The sequence below is a fragment of the Bos mutus genome, chromosome 2, assembly GCF_027580195.1.
Source record: "Bos mutus isolate GX-2022 chromosome 2, NWIPB_WYAK_1.1, whole genome shotgun sequence".
Taxonomy (NCBI): Eukaryota; Metazoa; Chordata; class Mammalia; order Artiodactyla; family Bovidae; genus Bos; species Bos mutus.
The window spans coordinates 99,666,078-99,685,369 of record NC_091618.1 but is presented as its reverse complement, the minus strand read 5'-3'; the positions used below and the strand labels follow the sequence as shown (position 1 = coordinate 99,685,369).

The 19,292-nt window shown below is 41.3% G+C and overlaps 1 protein-coding gene across 2 annotated transcripts in view; it reads left to right on the top strand.

Moving 5' to 3' along the window:
- The window catches only part of ITGB6 (integrin subunit beta 6), a 152,495-nt gene that overhangs the window by 116,544 nt on the left and 16,659 nt on the right, over positions 1-19,292 (top strand). For both annotated transcript variants that reach the window (XM_070357504.1, XM_005897269.3), the window contains exons 13-15: positions 309-726; positions 10,650-10,872; positions 14,014-14,111. In XM_070357504.1, coding sequence (XP_070213605.1) covers positions 309-726; positions 10,650-10,872; positions 14,014-14,111 — 739 coding nt within the window. The remainder of the gene's footprint in view (positions 1-308; positions 727-10,649; positions 10,873-14,013; positions 14,112-19,292) is intronic.

Here is a 19,292-nt window from a genome sequence, read left to right as displayed (position 1 = left end):
AAAGCTGATCCCCATGGGCTCTGTATACTCCAGTGCATTTTGATGGCTTGTTGCTCTTGCCGTTTAGTCACTAAGTCATATGTGACTCTTTTGTGACCCCGTGGACTGTAGCCCACCAGGTTCCTCTGTCCATGGGGTGGCCTGGCAAGAATACTGGAGTGGGTTGCCATTTCTTTCTCCAGGGGATCTTCCTGACCCAGGGATTGAGCCCACATCTCTTGCATTAGCAGGCAGATTCTTTGCCACTGAGCCACGAGGGAAGATCATTTTGGTGATTAGAAGAAGATAATTAGTATTTTCTTTTCCAGGCTTCATTCAACGTGACTGTGAGTTTACCAAACTGTGAGAGAAGGAGCAGGCACATTATCCTAAAGCCCGTGGGGCTGGGGGACGCTTTGGAAATCCTCGTCAGCCCGGAATGCAGCTGTGACTGCCAGAAAGAAGTGGAGGTGAACAGCTCCAAGTGCAACAACGGCAATGGTTCCTTCCAGTGCGGGGTGTGTGCCTGCCACCCTGGCCACATGGGTCACCACTGCGAGTGCGGGGAGGACACGCTGAGCACCGAGTCCTGCAAAGAGGCCCCAGGGCGCCCCTCGTGCAGTGGGAGAGGCGACTGCTACTGCGGGCAGTGTGTCTGCCACTTGTCCCCCTACGGAAACATTTACGGGCCTTACTGCCAGTGTGACAACTTCTCCTGCGTGAGACACAAGGGGCTGCTCTGCGGAGGTAGGCTATGTCCAGATCCACCTTCCTGGGAGGCTGTGCAGGTGTCAAGGAGGAGCTTTGCATCCTTGGTCCCTGCCACAGCCGCCTGGACATAATAGGTGCTCAATGAATGTTTGCTGATCAACTGAATGTGTTCACCTTTAGACTGATCTTCACTTATTTTTGTCTGGCTCTGACATTCCCTAGGGGTGAGATCTCTGAACTTACATCTCTATTATTATTTCCCTGGGGATAAAAGATTGGTTCTTTTTGGTTATTACTCAGATGCCACAAAACTGCATGTAATCAAATTCCATTATCTTCCAGGCCATTCTAGTTCAGGCTCCTTGTATGTGACCCAACTCTTAAATGCCTAGTACTTTGGGAAGATAAGAAGCCAAGCTGCTTAAGGGACACACAGCCAAGGACAAGGGACACAAAAGTACTAAGTGGTCTTTCAGGACCTTTGTTCACACCACACATGTGTTACGTGATGTACTAGGTTAGACACGGGGTATAATAAGCTCATTGGGGCTTCCCAGGCGGTGCTAGTGGTAAAGAGCCTGCCCGCCAGTGCAGGAGACATAAGAGACACAGGTTCAATCCCTGGGTTAGGAAGAGCCCCTGGAGGAATGCATGGCAATCCACTCCAGTATTCTTGCCTGGAGAATCCCATGAACAGAGAAGCCTGGTGGGCTACAGTCCATAGGGTTGCAAAGAGTTGGGCACGACTGAAGCAGCTTGGCACGCAGGCATGCATAATAAGATGAATAAGGACATATGTGAAGAAGGCTATGGAAAGGGTAAAAATGAAAAATTGCTTGAATTTTTTGAGATTGAGAAAAACTATAAATAGCAGAAAAATTTACATTCTAGTATCCCTTCTAGATGTGAAATCATTTAAGAATATATTACCTATTAAATGACTATGATAAAATCATTGAGAGATACACACATATATAGTTAAGTACAGTCTAGTAAGACAAGAATTACAAATGTGTTCATATACTTTTAAATGATACAGATTTGTGTTACAATTTAAACAGTAACTGACTGCTGAATTTAAGCCCTCACATCTTTTTTTTTTTTTTCCACAGTGTGTGAGCAGATAGCTTTTCAAAACAGAAAGCCATTACCTTTAGAGAAAACCTAGCAAGTTATGTTTTTCAACCACAGTGTCAGGAACATATAAAAGAGACTGATTTTCAGAAGAAAAGGCCCGAGAAAAGAAGCCTCAGAGAATCCCAAGCTGTTTGAAAACCATCTGATACCCTTAGAAGTGCACCTCCGTTTCATTTCTTGGCTTCTGCTACTGCAACAGATCCCTCTGAGGCTGCCTTCTTTCTTTCCCCTTGGAGAGTGAAAAGTTTAGGGTCTGTCCAGACTGAGACACATTTCTTGCCCCTTTCATTCAAAGGTGTTTTTCCTTATCTAATGGGTGTGTTTCCAAACCCACACTGGTCCTCTTTTCACAAGATACAGACAGAACACAGCCTGAAGCCAGAGACCATCACCACATCTCAGAAAGAATCTATTCAGCAGAACCTTAGATTGCAGTTCTAATAGAAATCGTTAATAAAATATGTGCTCAAGAGGTTTGAAATTGCCTTTAAAAAAAAAAAATCTGAAATGTAATCAAATACAGTATAACAGCAATACTGACCCCACCTATATTTTACCCTTTAAATCTGAAGTCAAAGAGATCTAAGGCTGTAGAAATCCTGGATTGTGTTCAACAACACAGTTCGTCCCAGTGTTTGATGGTCTTTCATTTCATTTTATGTCATGCGTGCAGACAGATATAAATTCAAAGAGTCAATTTGATCTGTCCATTTGTAGTTCAGACAGTCGGACAATACTGCCTCTTTTTGTATCAGATACAGTGATCACTAAAGAAATTCTATATAGAAAATACAATTATTTCTGCAATTGGACTCAGAAAACTTTACCAATGCCCTTTTCCTTCATCTATTGGAGTACTCCCCCATCCTCAACTATGACTGTTTCTCAAAAGCAATTTTGTGTTTAGTAACATCTCAAATGATGTCACTCTGTAACTTTCTCTTTTAAAAGTACAATCAAGTACAAAAAGGTACAAAAGTAAATGAATAGTTTTGGCCTTAATCACCTAACTATTCTTAGCTCTAAATTCAAGAAAGAGTAACGGAATACGTACTGCGTGCCTGGCATTGTGCTTAGTGTGGGGATAAAACTGACCCTGGCCTGTAAACACACATGCTCTTGATGCTGTTGTTTCCAAAGCAGCCTGACTATACTACAGCCTCGCTTCTCATGTGTGCATGTGCGTGCTAAGTTGCTTCAGTCATGTCTGACTCTTTGCAATCCCATGGACTGTAGCCCAGCAGGCTCCTCTGCCCATGGGATTCTTCAGATAAGAATGCTGGACTGAATTGCCATTTCCTCCTCTAGGGGATCTTCCCAACCCAGGGATTTGATCTACATCTCTTAGTCTTCTGCATTAGCAGCTGGGTTCTTTACCACTAGAGCCAGCTGGGAAGCCCCCTCTTCTCAAGTAGACTCTGCAACATGTTGCTTTTCCAAAGGGCTATTATCATGATGTTCTTCCCGTGCACCTTCTTCCATCCATCTGTAAGATATAGGACTCCACTGATTGTTTTTTTTCCCTTGCCCAATTTCCATTAGTCTTTAAAATTTTGATTCTAAGAAACTGGACAAACAGCATTATAGAAAAAACTTCCTACCATTGTGCTCTTAGTTATCAGTCAATGGCATTCCAGAAAGATCTATCTGTATCAAAAGAGCCTAATAATTTTTCCTTGATCTTTGATTATCATCGTGTTTCTACATGAAGTCATTATAAAGCTATTGTTGTATAAACAGGTACCTTAGATAAGTAGTTGTTTGTGGATATCAGTTAACAACTTTTGTGACTCAGTTAATGGTTCTGAAGTCCCAAAGAAAGGAGAGTTTCTAAATTCTGCAAGGAGCTCTTAGAAGGGTTTTCTAAAATTTCTGCCAAGTAATTTTTATATGGAGTGATATACTTGGGCATTCTCAAAGCCTTTCAAAATGCTCATTTCACTTGACAATATTTATACACTATATGTATTTTTCAGAATAAACTGTAATATAGAAATCTCTCCCTATCATGAAAGTAAGTTTCCCCCTTTGATAAGGAATAAACAAAAAGCCATTGAAGTTTAGATGACAGTTTACATATAAAAAGTAAATGAATGGTTTTGGCCTAAATTAGCTAACTATTCTTAGCTTTAAATTAATTAGTTCAGGGGAAGCCAAGATGGCGGAGGAGTAGGACGGGAAAAACTTTCTCCCCACAAATTCATCAAAAGAGTTAAATTCCACAAAACAATGAATTAAACTCCTCGAAAGGAGGTAGGAAAAATATTAAAGACAATAAAAGAGACAAAGAGGGAGGGACGGAGTTTCCGGGAAGGGAGTCTTAAAAGAGAGAAGTTTCCAAACCAGAAACCTTCTCATAAACTTTGGAAGCACAGAGGACAACATAACAGGGAGAAAAATAAATAAACAATTAAAACTCAGATTTAGTAACTCCTCCAGCGGAAAGCAGCGCAGACGCCTGCATCCGCCATTAGCAAGCGGGGCTACGGGCTTTTAAGAATCTGCCCGAATACCCTGAGCGCTATCTGAGCGAAATAATTTGGGCTAGCAAACCAGACTATGGGATATCTACCATGAAAAGCCAGCCCTAACTTAAAGACACACACACACGAACAAAGGACTAAACAGAGGTAGCCGGCTGCAAACCTTCCCCCCTCCGCTGACAGGCAGCCAGAGCCGGAAGCTTCGCAGCCCCAGAGAGACATTATCTATAAAACTGGCTTTTAACTAAAACTTATTGGGGTCTGGACGGTCAACATCTGCCTGAGAAGGTGCGCCGGTTTTACACCCAGATAACCAAGTGGCGGGAGGCGATAAGTCGCAGCATTGGCGCCGCCAAACACCTCATCACCTGAGCTGCACGGACCTGGGAAGAGCACAAAACGCAGCCCCAGCTGAGTCTGCGCCTCTGAGGACTACCTGAGTGCCTGAACCTGAGCGGCTTGGACCTGGGAGGTGCATGCAACCCAGGGCCAGCCTCGGATTGTTCCCGGCGGAACAACCTAGAGCCTGAGCAGTGTGGGCAGGGAGGCTACACGTGAGCGGGGCAGACCCAGTGTGGCTGAGGCACTGCAGCACGCCAGTGTCATTTGTTAGCAGCATCCTCTCTCCCTCCCCATAGCGCGACTGAACAAAGAGAAGAAATACAGCTCCACCCACCAGAACACCGACACAAGCTTCCCTAACCAGGAAACCTTGACAAGCCACCTCTACATACCCACACACAGCGAGGAAACGCCACAGTAAAGAGAACTCCACAAACTGCCAGAATACAGAAAGGACTCCCAAACTCAGCAATTTAAACAAGATGAAGAGACAGAGGAATACCCAGCAGATAAAGGAAAGGATAAATGCCCACCAAACCAAACAAAAGAGGAAGAGATAGGGAATCTACCTGATAAAGAATTCCAAATAATGATAGTGAAATTGATCCAAAATCTTGAAATTAAAATGGAATCACAGATAAATAGCCTGGAGACAAGGATTGAGAAGATGCAAGAAAGGTTTAACAAGGACCTAGAAGAAATAAAAAGAGTCAATATATAATGAATAATGCAATAAATGAAATTAAAAACACTCTGGAGCCAACAAATAGTAGAATAACAGAGGCAGAAGATAGGATTAGTGAATTAGAAGATAGAATGGTAGAAATAAATGAATCAGAGAGGATAAAAGAAAAACGAATTAAAAGAAATGAGGACAATCTCAGAGACCTCCAGGACAATATTAAACGCTACAACATTCTAATCATAGGGGTTCCAGAAGAAGAAGACAAAAAGAAAGACCATGAGAAAATACTTGAGGAGATAATAGTTGAAAACTTCCCTAAAATGGGGAAGGAAATAATCACCCAAGTCCAAGAAACCCAGAGAGTCCCAAACAGGATAAACCCAAGGAGAAACACCCCAAGACACATATTAATCAAATTAACAAAGATCAAACACAAAGAACAAATATTAAAAGCAGCAAGGGAAAAACAACAAATAACACACAAGGAATTCCCATAAGGATAACAGCTGATCTTTCAATAGAAACTCTTCAAGCCAGGAGGGAATGGCAAGACATACTTAAAATGATGAAAGAAAATAACCTACAGCCCAGATTATTGTACCCAGCAAGGATCTCATTCAAGTATGAAGGAGAAATCAAAAGCTTTTCAGACAAGCAAAAGCTGAGAGAATTCTGCACCACCAAACCAGCTCTCCAACAAATACTAAAGGATATTCTCTAGACAGGAAACACAAAAATGGTGTATAAACTCGAACCTAAAACAATAAAGTAAATGGCAACGGGATCATACTTATTAGTAATTACCTTAAACGTAAATGGGTTGAATGCCCCAACCAAAAGACAAAGACTGGCTGAATGGATACAAAAACAAGACCCCTACATATGTTGTCTACAAGAGACCCACCTCAAAACAGGGGACACATACAGACTGAAAGTGAAGGGCTGGAAAAAGATTTTCCATGCAAATTGGGACCAAAAGAAAGCAGGAGTCACAATACTCAGATCAGATAAAATAGACTTTAAAACAAAGGCTGTGAAAAGAGACAAAGAAGGTCACTACATAATGATCAAAGGATCAATCCAAGAAGAAGATATAATAATTATAAATATATATCCACCCAACATGGGAGCACCGCAGTATGTAAGACAAATCCTAACAAGTATGAAAGGAGAAATTAACAATAACACAATAATAGTGGGAGACTTTAATACCCCACTCACACTTATGGATAGATCAACTAAACAGAAAATTAACAAGGAAAAAAAAAAAAAATGTATCTAAAAAAAAAAAAAAAAAAATTAATTAGTTCAATTATGAATTAAATAGGTTATGAAATGCAGTATTAATGTCATGGATCCAGATAAACTTCAACTCATCTTTCATTAGAAAAGTGTATGTCATATTTTGTCTCTCTCCCTACATATTATATACACACACACACACACACCAGGAGCAGTCAGAATCTAGCTTCAAAATCTTTGTGGTTTATCATTTGTTCTGGGATTACTTACTCCATGTCTCTTAAGGCCAAGTCATGAAGACAGAAAAGTAACCACCTACTGGACCACAGTTTACAAGAGAAAAATCAGAATCCTTCTTTTTGCAATGAATATGGCAGGATCTCCAAAAAATGGAAACCTGCCTCACTTGGGATTTTTTTCACATCTGTTTGGTTTTCAGTATAATTACAGGAGTTTTAATACTGCTGGATAATTTTGCTATCAAATTCTTCGTACTGGATAGTGTTTAGGAATCATAATAACTTACGTTTATACACTGCTTGTGTTTCCCAGGTGGCACTAGTGGTAAAGAACCCAACTGCCAGTGCAGCAAACATGAGAGATGTGGGTTTGATCCCTGGGTTGGGAGGATCCCCTGAAGGAGGGCATGGCAACCCACTCCAGTATTCTTGCCTGGAGAATCCCGTGGACAGAGGAGCCTGCCAGGCTGCAGTCCAGTGGGTCACAGAGAGTCGGACACCACTGAAGCAACTTAGCACAGCACAGCACAGAGCACCCTGCTTATTTATGGGCCAGGCACTGTTCTGAACACTGTTATGTATTATCTTAGGTGATCTTCACAACAGTCCTATGAAGTAGTGCTATTAATAATCCCTCCTTACCAATGAGGAAACTGAGGCACAGAGGGGTTGAGTAACTTCCCCAACTTTGCCCAGCCCAGAAGTACCAGAGCCAGGGTCCAGACCTGTGCTATCAGCGTCGATGTCCGTGCACTCACACGCTATGTACTCATGCGCCACCACCACGCCCATGTGTCTTTGGAATGTTGCCAAGGAGCAAAACTTGAGAGGCAATACCTGGGGCACACTTCTTTTTCTGAAGAAAAGTATGTTACAGAATTTGCAAGTAAGAGTTGCTTGTTTGGATCATCAAATGCCAGTTTAGGATCTTGGGCATGATACGCAACCAAAAAATACTATGCAAGAACACACAGGCCCATTATCTGAAACACTTTATTTACCATTTTGTAGTAGTTCATGCTCCAGTACTCTTGCCTGGGAAATCCCATGGATGGAGGAGCCTGGTAGGCTACAGTCCATGGGGTTGAGAAGAGTCGGACACGACTGAGCGACTTCACTTTCACTTTTCACTTTCATGCACTGGAGAAGGAAATGGCAACCTACTCCAGTATTCTTGCCTGAAGAATCCCAGGGATGGAGGAGCCTTGGTGGGCTGCCATCTATGGGGTCGTCGCACAGAGTCGGACACGACTGACGTGACTTAACAGCAGCAGCAGTAGTTCATACACTCCTCTGGCCAGCTCTTCAGGAGCCCCTCTTACCTCTCTGGCTCTTCTATGAGGATCTCTGGTTACATTATAAATGTTGATACTCTCCAGGGACTTACTCACTCTATCTGCTTGCCCCAGATAATCTCATCCCCATCAGCTTCAATTGCCACTTATCCCTGGTGGATTACAAAACCCAAACTTCAGGGCTGTATATACGTATCCAACCACCCACAGGTCTTTTAAACTCCACAGAACCAAAAATGAACTTATTGTCTTCCCTATCCTAAGCTTCTCTTCCCCCTCTCCTTCAGAACAATCTATTCACTTAAAAATTAAAAACTTTCTATGCCAGGCATTGGGGATAAGGCACCCTAAGAGTTACTTCCATTCAAGGGCAGTAAAAAGATGCCCCATCCAGCTAGTAGCCCAGTCTGGTCATCTGAAGAATTCTATCCTCTCTCTCCCTCCCCCTCTTCCCTGGGCATCTCATGCCTTGAATTTCATCCCCTTTCCTCTCCAAGCTCACAGACACTTCTCAGGACTCATAGCTTCTTATCTCTATTGCTGGGAGAAAAATAATATATAAACACATGCACACAGTTGATCCTTGAACAACACAGGTTTGAAGTGCGTGAGTCCACTTATATGCAGATTTTTTCAATAAATATATTGGACATATTTTTAGAGATTTGCAACAATTTGAAAATATTCACAGATGAACTATGTAGCCTCTTTGTGACCCCATGGACTGTAGCTTACCAGGCTCCTCCGTCCGTGGGATTTTCCAGGCAATAGTACTAGAGTGGGTTGCCATTTCCTTTTCCAGGGGGTCTTCCCAACCCAGGGATCGAACCTGGGTCTCCTGCATTGCAGACAGACACTTTACCCTCTGAGCCATCAGAGAAATCTCCAGATGTAGCCAGACAGAGATACCAAAAAAGAAAATTTACATATGTTGTGAATGCATAAAATGTATATAGATATTGCTCTTTTCTTACACAGGCATAAAGTAAGTGATATTTAATGTAAAATTAATAATGTGTTATTTTTCTTACTGTTTGATAACTTTGCTTTCAAAGCATTATATTACTGTCTAGTATGCCTCTCTCATAATTGGAGAAACTGCAAATCAGCCTACTATTAAAGGTAAGTGGGTTTTAAGAAAAGGGAATCATGTTTGTAATATGAATATGTCCATAATACTATAGCCATTAATATTTTAACAATTCATTCATTGGTGTGTAGGCTAGGCTACTCTGAAGCAATGATACTAATCACACTGGGCTGCCATAAAGTAATCATATCATTGTTTATTCATTATCAATGCATTAATAGCTATATCTGTAAATAAACATGAATTTCTTTTTCACATTATCTTTTCATTTTTGATATCTAGTGTTAATAATTTGCCTAATATCTGTAGTGTTATAAGATGATTTTGATGTAGGTACTGCCAGATGATTCATCTAGTAAACTTACAGTATCGATAAATACAGTTAGTCGCTCAGGGGTGTCCAACTCTTTGCAACCCCATGGACTGTAGCCTGCCAGGCTCCTCGGTCCATGGGGATTCTCCAGGCAAGAATACTGGAGTGGGTTGCCATGCCCTCCTCTAGGGGATCTTCCCAACCCAGGGATAGAACCCAAGTCTCCTGCATTGCATGAAGATTCTTTACCATCTGAGCTACTAAGGAAGCCCAAGAATACTGGAGTGGGTAGCTGATCCCTTCTCCAGGGTATCTTCCCAATCCAAGTATCAAACCAGAGTCTCCTGTATTGCAGGCGGATTCTCTACCAGCTGAGCTACCAGGGAAGCCCTGTGTAACAAACAAAATATGTGTTGATCAACTGTTTATGTTATCAGTAAGGTTTCCAGTCAACAAGAAGCTGTTAGTAATTAAGTTTGGGGGAAGTTAAAAGTTATTCTCAGACTTTGGACTAAGGGGAGATGTAAGAGTAGGGGGCGGTGCCCCAACCCATGGGTTGATGAAGGACGAACGGTATATATACATACACATAATCGCACACACACACACATCAAGTAGCTAACTATAGGCTTCTAGATTATCTCATTTCATGCATATGTGCTCAGTTGTGTTGGACTCTTTGTGACCCAATGGGCTATAGCCCGCCAGGCTCCTCTGTCCATAGGATTCTCCAGGCAAGAATACTAGAGTGGATTGCAGTTTTCTTCTCCAGGAGATCTTCCCAACCCAGGGATTGAATCCTCATCTCCTGAGTCTCTTGCATTGGCAGGCAGATTCTTTACCACTGTGCCACCTGGGAAGCCAGCCCATAAATTCTATTTGATATAACATCAGGCAACCTAGTTGATCTTCAGTTAAGAGACCAAGTCAATAAATACACACCATTAGCAAAACACACTACTACACTATTTACACTATCCTATCTACGCTCCTTCCCACCCCTGCACAGCACTCACTTTTTTCCCTTTTTTTCCTTCAGTCTTTTTGATGGTGTTTAAAGGCAAAGAAAAGAGATGGTCCACAAAATCCAGAAGTGGTTTTAGCCCTAAGAAACCCGGAACTTTGTTTTGCAGATAATGGCGACTGTGACTGTGGCGAGTGCGTGTGCAGGAGCGGCTGGACAGGAGAGTACTGTAACTGCACCACCAGCACGGACCCCTGTGTCTCCGAAGATGGGATCCTCTGCAGCGGCCGAGGGGACTGTGTGTGCGGCAAGTGCATTTGCACGAATCCTGGAGCCTCGGGACCCACCTGTGAACGTTGTCCCACCTGCGGCGATCCCTGCAACTCTAAACGGTAATGTATCTACCATCTACAAAAATGTCTCTTTGTCCCTAGGTTTCATGATGATCAAAGTTATAACGACATTTTATAAACTCAGACCTCAGACTGTTCTTGCTGGCTTTGGTCCCCAAGCATCCATCAAAACACACAAACCCAAAGGGCCCCTGTGATCATCAGCCTGGAACATCAGCCTCTCCATTACCTCCCAATGCTGATTATCCAGGATCACAAAGTCACATTTCTATGAGAGCCTATGGAGGAAGCTAAGCTGAGGTCCCACACTGATAACATCAGACAGCCTCTCCCTTACAATACCAGCCACACATCAGGAGTGCCCTGGGCAGTGGTGGCGGGGGGGGGACTGACACTCACTCTCAGTACTTTTTACAGGGAAACAGAGGAGCTTCTTATCGAGTTTATAGCCTGATCTTACTGATTCATTCCTATCTACAGACTCAAAAAGGCAAAGAAACAGAAAGATGATCTTGGCTCTCAATTCCTCCCCTCTTTCTTACCACTCATGCTCTTTAGCAACTTTCTTTGGTTGCCATTCTACAGAGCTATTGTGAATTACACTTTCTTTTTATCATCAAACAACAACAAAAAGCAATCATTTTTTTTTCCAGTAAAAAAAAAATTCTTCTTAGCTTGGCAGCTAACTTCTTAATGAAAAATTGAGGTCAAGAAAAGCAAATCTCCAAACTGGCTGTGTTATGACATTGCAGGTTTAATGTATTATACGGCAAACGTCCTTCAGCAGTTCATATTTTCATTAACTTTGGTACCCACAATGGGGACATGTGCATATCCAATGTGAACAAAGAAAATCAATATTACCAATATTCACTCAGTGTTTACTCACTATTCAAGTGTCAAAATTTCCCTGTCACTGTGCCTGAATAGATGCCAAGAGAAGCCTGGGCACAAAGTTAGGCTTGTGTGTGTATGTGCTAAGTTGCTTCGATTGTGTCCGACTTTGTGAGGCCCTAAGGACTTCAGCCTGCCAGACTCCTCTGTCCATGGGATTTTCCAGGCAAGAATACTGGAGTGGGTTGCCATGCCCTCCTCCAGGGGATCTTCCCAAACCAGGGATCGAACCTGTGTCTCTCACGTCTAACCTGCATTTGCAGGCGGGTTCTTTACCACTAGCACACTACCTGGGGAGCCCAAAGTTGGGCTTACTTGAATACAATTTAATATTAAATGTTATTTGAAAGTATTTCTTCCATTATTTTTCTATTTTATCTTCTCTGTAAACCTGATTTAATCTCTTTTGAAAAAATTTTATTTAACTATAGTTGATTTACAATATTGTGTTAGTTTTAGGTGTTCAGCTTCAGAGTCTCTTCCATTATAGGTTATTATAAGATATTGAATATAGTTCCATGTGCTTTACAGTAAATTCTTGTTTATTTTATATATAGTGCTATGTGCATGTTAATTTCAACTTCCCCATTTATCCCCACCCTCTCCCCTTTCCCCTTTGGTAACCAGAAATTTGTTTGTTTGTTTCATCAGACATGTTTCAATCTTAGATCTGGTTTATACGGTATGAAATTAATGGTCAAAGTAGGTTGAATTTGAGGAACTGAGTAGAGTGACCCACTTGGTATTTGTTAGTTTTGAGGTGAATCCATTCTTCTATTTATTCTTTCATGCACTTATTTATCAAATAGGTGTTAAATACCTACTTACAGGCCAAAATCATGTTAAGTCATAGACATATAGTGATAGTGAAACAGCTATAGTTCCTGCTGTCACAGGTGCTAAGCATCTACTGGCAAAGACAGAACATTTAAAAAGTAATTATAATGCTATCTGGGCTGACAGTTATAATAGGGGATAAAGAGGGAACAATAGAATTCTCTGGCAGGAGATAAAGCTACCAGGCTAGCTTGGGCAGCCATCAATGGGGTACACAAAGAGATAGAGGTTTTAAGGCTTCCACAATCTTCAGCAGCCCCCTACAAAACCACCCCAAGTAAATATATAACCTTGATAAGTGCAGTGTGCTTGCCATGCAAAGGCAACTTCCAGATAAGATTCCTATCCCCACTCCACAGACAGTACTGCTCCTAAGACCCTCCAGCAGAGGAATTCAGAGGCTTCCACTGCAAGGGAACTGATAAGGGCTAGGAAAGCTTGCCTAAGGAAGTGCAGTTTCAGCTAAGATGTGATAAGGCGTGAGTGGGAATGGGGAGTGTTTCCAGTGCTTAGAAGAGCATACCTTTCCTGAGCCAGAGTAAGAGAGAGGCAGTATGGTGAATGCCCATAGTAAGAAAACTTTTGCAGCTTTGGATTACCCCAAACACTATCTGTTTGTAAAGTGATTTTCAGCACAAGATTAATTCAGAATCTAAGTTTTACTTGTGCTGTATAGCCATCACTAGAGTAGCTTAATTCCTGGGTTATGTTCTTGGAAATACACTTTTAAATAAGTAGCAATCCTTTATTTAAAAATCTGCATTAATGAGGATCCAGGCTGTAATCCTCAGCTTTTGAAAATACTCTTATCAAGGTTTGAACTCATTCAAAAGAGTTACAGAAAAGTGAATCTTTGAAATAGTCATTCATGACATATGAGAATTTTTGGAATTCTTCTTAAAATACAGACCATTTCTGTTAAGAAATTCACACTTTATCTAGTCTCTAATCTTATTTTAGCAGCATAAACCCTTCCCAGGAAAATGTCTAATGAAAATATAGCTAAATTAAATACCAAAATAATTGGGATTTTTTTTGTTGGGGACATTTTTTTTTTAATCTAACCAGTCAAAAGCAATCATTAAAGATAATGAGGATAGTAGCTATTATCAAGGCTGGCTCGCTGCTGCTGCTGCTGCTAAGTCGCTTCAGTCATGTCCGACTCTGTGCAACCCCATAGATGGCAGCCCACCAGCCTCCGCCGTCCCTGGGATTCTCCAGGCAAGAACACTGGAGTAGGGAGCACTGATTACTGAGAGGAATTCAGACTAAAGCAGTTTCCTCTTGGATATCATCCAACCATCTTTTTGAAAGTAACAAAACACAATGTCCTCTCTGAGACATATCTATAGCTGTAATTACAGTAACAGCATCAAAGCAATATCCCAATTGCATATCCATTTTTACACCATCACAAAACTGATTAACTGTATTGAATAATGTTCACAGGAGCTGCATTGAATGCTACCTGTCTGCAGATGGCCAGGCCCAAGAAGAATGTGTTGACAAATGCAAACTAGCTGGTGCGACCATCAATGAAGAAGAAGGTTCTACTTGTCTTAAATTGCTTTCCTTTCCTTTGCACAGTTTTAGAGAGGCAGAAACTCTGTGGAGGGCTTTTCAGTAGCTCAAGCTCATTTGTACTGGGGGGTTAGTTCACTCGCATTCATTTTTAAGAGTAAATGCGTTCCAGAAGGCTAAAGACTTGATGCTTTGGGATACAAGTAATTTAAAGTCCTGGCTTTTCTGTTTGACTTAGCTCTGTTGGCAGATTCATCTCTGCTAAACTCATGCAGCTGGAGAGAATTTCAGAATGCTGTAATTTTTTTTGAATTAGAAAAGAGGAAAATTGAAGAAAGAGCAAAATATTAGCCCCCTAACTTGAAATCATCCTCTGTCGTCTGCCTGCCTTATTTCACGATAGGAAGAAGTGAGGTGTAGTGGGTTTCTTGACAGCAGCACTCAGGCATCCAGCAGTTTCTAGTTAGTGGCCATTTTTCCTCCCTTTCCCTCAATGTTTTTACTCCCAACTTTCCAAACATGGATATTACATCGTCATCTTTTTTTCTAATTGAAGTACAGTTGCTCTACAATATTGTGTTATTTTCTGCTGTACAATGAAATGAATCAGCCATGTGTAAACATATATCCCCCCCATGTCACGGACCTCCCTCCCACCCTGCCCCCTCACATGGTCATCATTAATCCCCTGTGCCCTCAGTCCCAAACTCCAACAAAGGCCTGTTACCTTCAGGAGGTGCTTGCTTACTACCTCAGTTATGTCCCACTCTTTATGACCCTATGGACTGCAGCCCATCAGGCTCCTCTGGCCATGGGATTTCCTAGGTGAGAATACCAGAGTGGGTTGCCATTTCCTCCTCCTGGGGAACTTCCCGACCCAGGAACTGAACCTGCATCTCTTGCATCTCCTGCATTGGCAGGCAGATTCTTTACCACTGTGCCACCTGGGAAGCCTTGTTACCTTTAACTGCTAAGTAAACTCTGCTCTTGCTTCTGTCTGCCATTTTTGAAGACTTACTTAAAATCAGATTCCTTCTAATGGCAAAAGGTTATCTCAGATATGTAAATAGGTTGTATTTTAAATGCTGAGAAAGCATTTAAAAAATAATTTGTGATCTTTAAAACAAAACTGATGACTGCCCCTCCTAAAGGGACTATCTGGGGGGATTTGTTTTTCCATCATCACAAACCCGCCATGAGGTAGGAACCGCTGCTCAGGTAGGAACCTTGCTCTGCACACCTCAGAGGTGCAACTCCAGTGTATTTTGCGTGGAGTGAAATAACCATGATGATAATTTATGACAATCTAGCATATGCACATTGAATAATGAAACTAGAATACAGAAATTAATCCATTTCCAAAGTGATATGTTAGTGATATTTCTATTGAAAATTACCAACATTTGTTTTAAAACTGAGGTTTCTGACTGTGCACAGTTAAATAACCCTATATGGAGGGGTGGGACTAGTGCTCATGAAACCCCTTGCCTGTACGTTTCTGGTACCTTAAGATAAATATGCCAAATAGCCATAAATTGGACAAGATGGTATGTACCTTACACTAATACCGAAGATGTGATGTGGTAAAAGCACCGAGTAAGATGGCGTTTGTGGCCTGTCCACATTAGTAACAAGTCCACAATCTCAGCATATCCTTCTGGCTTCATTTCACAGCAAATAGTTGGTATACTTACCATGTGTTTCCAAGAAATGACTAAAAATTTCAGAAAATGCCCTGAAAATGACTGGAACCAAATTAACTAACAGCATGGGACATCTAATGTGCTGAGGGGGAAAGAAATCAACCTTGGAAACACGTAAATCACAAATAGGGAATGTACACATACAGTTTTCTGAGTAGAGTTAGTGTTAGTTACTCAACCATGTCTGACTCTTTGAGACCCCACGGATGGTAGCCTGCCAAACTCCTCTGTCCATGGGATTTTCCAGGCAAGGATACTGGAGTGGGTTGCCATTTCCTTCTCCAGGGAATCTTCGTGACCCAGAGATCAAACCTGGGTCTTCCACATCATAGGCAAATTCTTTACCATCTGAGCCAACAGGGAAATGCCTTTCTGAGTATAGATGATCCTAAATGCTTGGATTTGAGAGGAAGATTATATTCTCAAGTAGCCTATAAATTGTTTCATTATTCTTATGGTGTAATTGACTAAATTATCTTCAAAATAGGGGAATACAACTATTTCTAATTCAGAAATCAAAGTGATTGGTTTAATAATACCATTTAAAGCAGTAATTGTGATGAATTTGAAAGAAAAAATATCTTTGTCAGCCTGAGAATTTAAAAGTCACTCTTCTAAGGGGTGTTGTTGTTCTTGTTGTTATTAAGTCGCTAAGTCCTATCCAACTCTGCGGCCCCATGGACTGTAGCCCGCCAGGTTCCTCTGTCCATGGGATTTTCCAGGCAAGAGTACTGGAGTGGGTTGCCATTTTCTACTCCAAAGGATCTTCCTGCTCCGGGGATTGAAACTATGTCTCTTGTGTCTCCTGCATTGGCAGGTAGAGTCTTTTACCACGAGTGCCACAAGCGTATGTATCTTCTAATGGGCCTTTTAAATAAGTCCTGTTTCAAATTACTCACCCAGTCATGTTATTGATCACATCATCTTGAAATTATCACTGCATATTTGCTCTTCCATGGGATCTTTTACCAGCTCATCCTTTCCCTCACAAGGACATGAAGAGTAAAGTAAGCATAAACTTCATAATCTAAATAAATTATTCCTCGTATGTGCTATGATGACTTGTGTGAGCATTTCTAAGGCCATGTGGCTTAACTTTTATATTCCTTTTTACTGAAATAGAAGTCTTGAATTTACCCCAACATTCATGTACTCAGAGCATTGTTACTCAAAGTATGTTCCATGGAACCCTAGTTCTGAAAATGTCACACGGACAAAAGCACCAATAGTCAGATGAATTTTGCAAACGGGAAGTTAAGCTTTTTGTTTGCTTTGTAAGACCGAGAACTTCATGTACATTAAACTAAATGTGCGTTGTGAAGCTTCAGGTGAGGCAAAAGGGAAAATTAGAGTAAGGAGGGATTCCCAAATTTATTTGACCCCAGAGCCCTTTTTTTTTCTTTCCTGGGAAACTGTTTTCTCTGAGAAGTACTGTCTATCCCCCAAAGGGAAGGTCTCAAGTACATGGTTATCTTGAGTCAATGGTACAGACAGTTTATATTTTCCGCATCCTTCCTAGACCTTCCCAGACCCCGGCCTCTTCACCTCCATTCTCACATTTCTCCCTTTTCTATGTATGACTTCATGGACTGCCTGAGATCTGATTTTCATTCTATTATTCTAAACCAGTGCTGCTAGCACTGATACAAGAGGGTAGAACAGAAAGGCCCATTTCTAATGAACAACAAAAGAAAACCTTAGCAGCTAATTATGCAGATCTCCAGCCCAAGCTGGACCTTTTCACTGCACATTCAATAATGCCATTTTAATACCCAAACACTACAAAACAGGCGAAATCTAGAGTCATAACAGTCATGAAAAGGAGTGGTGAAGTAATTAAAGCAAGAAGGGAGTCATGACTCAAAGGTCATGTTAGCAGTTCCATTAAAACTTTAAAAATCCTGGCCAAGTAAATTAAGCCTCCCTGTGCTTCGGTGTAGCTATTTAAGAGGAAAGAAAAAAGCAGGATGAATATTACTGAAAGCAGTATTATAAGCTGTCCACATATTTTCTACCTGAGAATAAAATGTTCCATTAAGTAAGTTTTAGAAGAGCAGGGCGGGTGTGCACTGTCATGGCAAAGCAGGAAGGGAAGGAAAAAAACACTCCAACAAGAAAAAGCATATTCCATAAGATTCCATGAGTCCTAGCTAACTGGAACAGTTTGGTAGGAGAATGGTGGAGGTCATCTGAAAATGACCCAAATATGAATTATATATGTAGTGTTGTTGCTGTCAAACACATGAAATAACACAGATTTCACTAATCAAGTGTTGCCTGGAGGTGCCCAAACCTCTTCATCAGAATCACCTCTTTAAAGATACTATTAACAATTCACATATATGCAAGCTCCTGTCCACGGACTTCTCAAATCAGAATAGCCAGGGTGAGTCCCTAGAATCCATCATTTCAAAACTCCTAGGTGATTTCCATGTGGGCGTGCCAAGTCACTTGAGTCATGTCTGATTATCCAGGCAAAAATACTGGAGTGGATTGCCATGCTCTCCTCCAAAAGATCTTCTGGATCCAGGGATTGAACCTGTGTCTCCTATGTCTCCTGCCTTGGCAGGTGGGTTCTTTACCACTAGTGCTGCCTGGGAAACCTCCCAGGTGATTTAGATGATGGTAAACAGTTGGGATTGACCAGATGAGAATAATTTGTAATTAGATTTCTTAATATTCCTATGTAAATAAGATGCTTATAATGGATTCGAAGGGGCTTCCCAGGTGGCTCAGTGGTAAAGAATCCACCTGCCAATGCAGGATATGCAGGTTTGACCTCTAGGTGGAGAAGATCCCCTAGAGAAGGAAATAGCCACCCACTCCAGTATTCTTGCCTGGAAAATTCCATGGACAGAGGAGCCTGGAAGGCTACAGTCCATGGGGTTGCAAAACAGACACAACTTAGTGACTAAACAACAGCAACAAATGGATTCAGAAACAGTTTGTTCACTTAAATTTATCCTCTGAAATCTTATTAATAATGCTAAAGGCTTCCCTGATAGCTCAGTTGATAAAGAATCTGCCTGGAATGCAGGAGATCCCGGTTTGATTTCTGGGTGAGGAAGATCCACCGGAGAAGGGATAGGCTACCCACTCCAGTATTCTGGCCTGGAGAATTCCATGAACTGTATAGTCCATTGGGGTTGCAAAGAGTTGGACATGACTGAGCAACTTTCACTTTCAAATGTTTTACTAGTCTCAGTTGTTATGGATAATACAGGCATGCTTCTTATAAGACTTTGGCATGAGGTGTTTAATTTTATAAATTAAAGGCAAAAAAAAAATTCTGTCTTTCTATGGCTATGGCATTGTGAAACCAAAAACAGATTATTGTTTAATTTTTCTTCATTAGAATCAGAGGAACATAGCTAGATTCTGTTTTATTGAAAAAAATTTTATGCTGAAGCTAATGAGAAAAGTTACAGATCTAACAAGACTATGTCCAAGATTATCAGAGACAATCCCAGTTTTAGATTCTGACCCACTGTGTCATAAGATACT